The sequence below is a fragment of the Zingiber officinale genome, chromosome 3B (genome assembly GCF_018446385.1).
Source record: "Zingiber officinale cultivar Zhangliang chromosome 3B, Zo_v1.1, whole genome shotgun sequence".
NCBI classification, from domain to species: domain Eukaryota; kingdom Viridiplantae; phylum Streptophyta; class Magnoliopsida; order Zingiberales; family Zingiberaceae; genus Zingiber; species Zingiber officinale.
In genome coordinates this window covers 52,905,494-52,908,720 of record NC_055991.1, presented here as the reverse complement: position 1 = coordinate 52,908,720, position 3,227 = coordinate 52,905,494, and the positions used below count along the sequence as shown (strand labels likewise).

Genomic DNA, 3,227 nt, shown 5'->3' with positions numbered 1-3,227 from the left:
ATTTCCTTTTTTAACATGGTTACAAAAAATAGAAAATTTCAATTTTAAAACTTCTCTTCCTTTTTTCTAAAAACCATAAGGATGGTTAAAAAAGGAAAGTTTTAAAACTTTTAAATTTTCTTTTAAACCATATGACCTAATTCAAATAAGGAAAATTTTATATTTTAAAATCTCTCTTTTAAAATTTGTAGATATCTACAAAGAGAAGATTTTAAAAATTCAAAACACCCCCTTATAATTTGAATATTGTGGTCGGCCCCTTCTTGCTTGGGCACCAAGCAAGGGGCCAACCCCCATTGAGGAGGAAGTGGCCGGCCACATGCCTTGGTCACCAAGCCATGGGCCGACCCTCTCTTGGACACCAAGATGAGCTTTTCCATGAGTGGATTAGAGGCATTAATGAGGCTACGACAGGGACCTAGAGGAGAAATTGGTTTTGGCCTTCCGACGAGCTTGAGTATCCCGTGTTCGCCACGAACACACAACTCAAGTTCATCAATAATAACTCATTCCACTAGAGAGTTATTATTGCACTACCGCACCAATCCCAAATTACATTATGGGCTCCTTCTTATCATGAGTGTGTTAGTCTCCCTATGTTTAAGATAACAAATGTCCACTAATTAAGTAAGTTACTGACAACTCACTTAATTAATATCTAGCTCCAAGAGTAGTACCACTCAACCTCATTGTGATGTCGGACTAAGTTCACCTGCAGGGTTTAACATGACAATCCTTATGAGCTCCTCTTGGGGACATTCTCAACCTAGATAACTAGGACACAGTTTCCTTCTATAATCAACAACACACACTATAAGTAATATCATTTCCCAACTTATCGAGCCTATTGATTTATCGAGCTAAACTCACCCTTTGATAAGTTAAAGAAATAAATACTAAATATATGTGCTTGTTATTATATTATGATTAAGAGCACACACTTCCATAATAACTAAGATCTCGTTCTTTTATTAAGTCAGTATAAAAAGAACTTACCTTAAATGGTCCTACTCAATACACTTAGAGTGTACTAGTGTAATTTATTAGTCAAGATAAACTAATACCTAATTACACCATGACTATTCCAATGGTTTGTTCCTTTCTATCTTAGTCATGAGCAACTGTTTATAATTTATAAAAAACTGATAACATGATCTTCTGTGTGTGACACCACTCACCATATTATCTACAATATAAATTAATCTAACAATCTACACTTAACATATAAATATAGGTATTTGACCATTGTGATTCTTTATTTCTAAATAAATATTTATACAAAAGCTAGGCTTTTAGTATACACTCTAACACTCTTTTGTAGCTAATAGAATGAGTATGAGCATATGTGGTGACAATACGGGTTGGGTGCCCCGGGATGAGCTCCAGGGAGGGACCTTCCAAAATATAACTGATACTGTAATTTATGACTGATACTGTAACTTATGGTTAGCTTCGGCTATATGACTGCATGTTCTCTAGGAGATACCTCTAGGTTCATGGGATTGTTGACTGGCTCTAACTGTGGTTACCGGATATGTGACATATTCACTCTATTAGCTATGTAGTATCACTTGTACATGTTTATTCTCTTTCTTATATCGTAATTAGGATACGTTCTACTTCTCTATTTGACTGTTAGTTGCTATCTCTACTACTTTATGGATGTCTTGTTATACATGATGGATTGTACTTGCTGGGACGTGGACTCATGATGTCTACATTACAGGTGAGGAGGGTTCTCGGGATATGGAAGGCCCTCGGACGGAGTAGACGAGGAGGCGGGATGGACGCATGATACTGTCCATTGTCCGGGAGTGCAGAGCATACTGGATTTACCGCGAGAGATTTTCGTTTCTTTATCATTCAAGTGGGGAATGTTATGGAGTTATCATTCATATTGGTAAACATTTGTTGCTACATTCATGCCTACTAGTTATGATAGTTTCCATGATGATACTGCAATATGATCATTCAAAAAATAGTTGATGAGTGAAAAAAAAAATCTGGGGATGTTTCAGTTGGTATCAGAGCTCACTCATAAGGGACAACATGCACAAGCCATCTCGTCAGGAACTCGACTACTTCAGCCAGCAAGTTTATAAGATCTTTGTTATTATAGTTATTTATTTAATATGATAACATAGTCATACTATGATTGACATACTGATATGTATTAATGAGACATGAATGAGATTAAATAGGAAAATATATAGGTCATGGCTGGTCGAAGGAACAACGGTGAGATAGGTGGTCAGAACAACCAATTCCTAGAGGGGCTTACTGCACTTTTACGGGAGCAAGAGCAGAATCGGACTCATGGGGAGCAGATTCAACAACTATTGCAGGCTAGGGAGCAGGAGAGCACACCTAGACGTCCTACCTCCAATGCAAACCAGGTCTACAAGCAATTTCGAGAACTTGGACCAACGGAGTTTAAAGGCACCATGGATCCTATCATTGCAGAAGGATGGATTCGATCTCTGGAGATGATATACAACTTCATGCAGGTTACAGATGCGGACAAGGTCAGGTGCACAATATTTATGCTGCGAGATGATGCACAAGTATGGTGGGAAGGTGCACGATTGATAGTTGATTTGGCAATATTGACATGGGCTGATTTCAAGGAGATATTCTACTGGAAATACTTCACTGCTGACAACAGAACCCGACTGGCAAGGGAGTTCTTGGAACTACGCCAGGGAGATTTGACGGTGGCTGAGTATGTCAGGAGGTTCAAGAGGGGATGCTACTTCGTACCCATGATTGCCAATCAACCGGTCGAGGAGCTGAAGCACTTTACAAAGGGATTGAGAGCTGCCATTCGTCATGATGTCAGACTAAGTTGGGTCACCACCTTCAGGGAGGCAGTTGACCAAGCACTGATGTCTGAAAGGGACAGAAATGATATGATTAAGGAAGCCCAGAACTAAAAATTAAGTTATTAGGGAAGGGATCAACGGGAGCCGAGCAAGAAGAAGTCATTTTCTAGCTAGCATCAGGGCAAGCAACCGCCTAAATAGACACAACCACATCAGCAATTTCAGAAATCACAACCAGTTGAAGGTACTGCTTCCAAGGTTGAGAACAAAGTTCGGTGCCTCAAGTGAGAGAAGATTCATGCTGGACAGTGTCTGACGGGTACCGATGTTTGCTATATGTGTAAGAAGACAGGGCATTTTGCTAGGGACTATCTTCAGCTCAAGGAGCCAACCAAAGGAAGAGTA

At 39.4% G+C, this 3,227-nt stretch overlaps 1 protein-coding gene across 1 annotated transcript; it reads left to right on the top strand.

The window, feature by feature from the left end:
* The first annotated feature begins 2,216 nt into the window (after positions 1-2,216).
* Positions 2,217-2,933, top strand: LOC122054892. Its single transcript, XM_042616313.1, has one exon. It carries the CDS (start codon positions 2,217-2,219, stop codon positions 2,931-2,933), a length of 717 nt encoding a protein of 238 aa, XP_042472247.1.
* Positions 2,934-3,227: the final 294 nt, after the last annotated feature.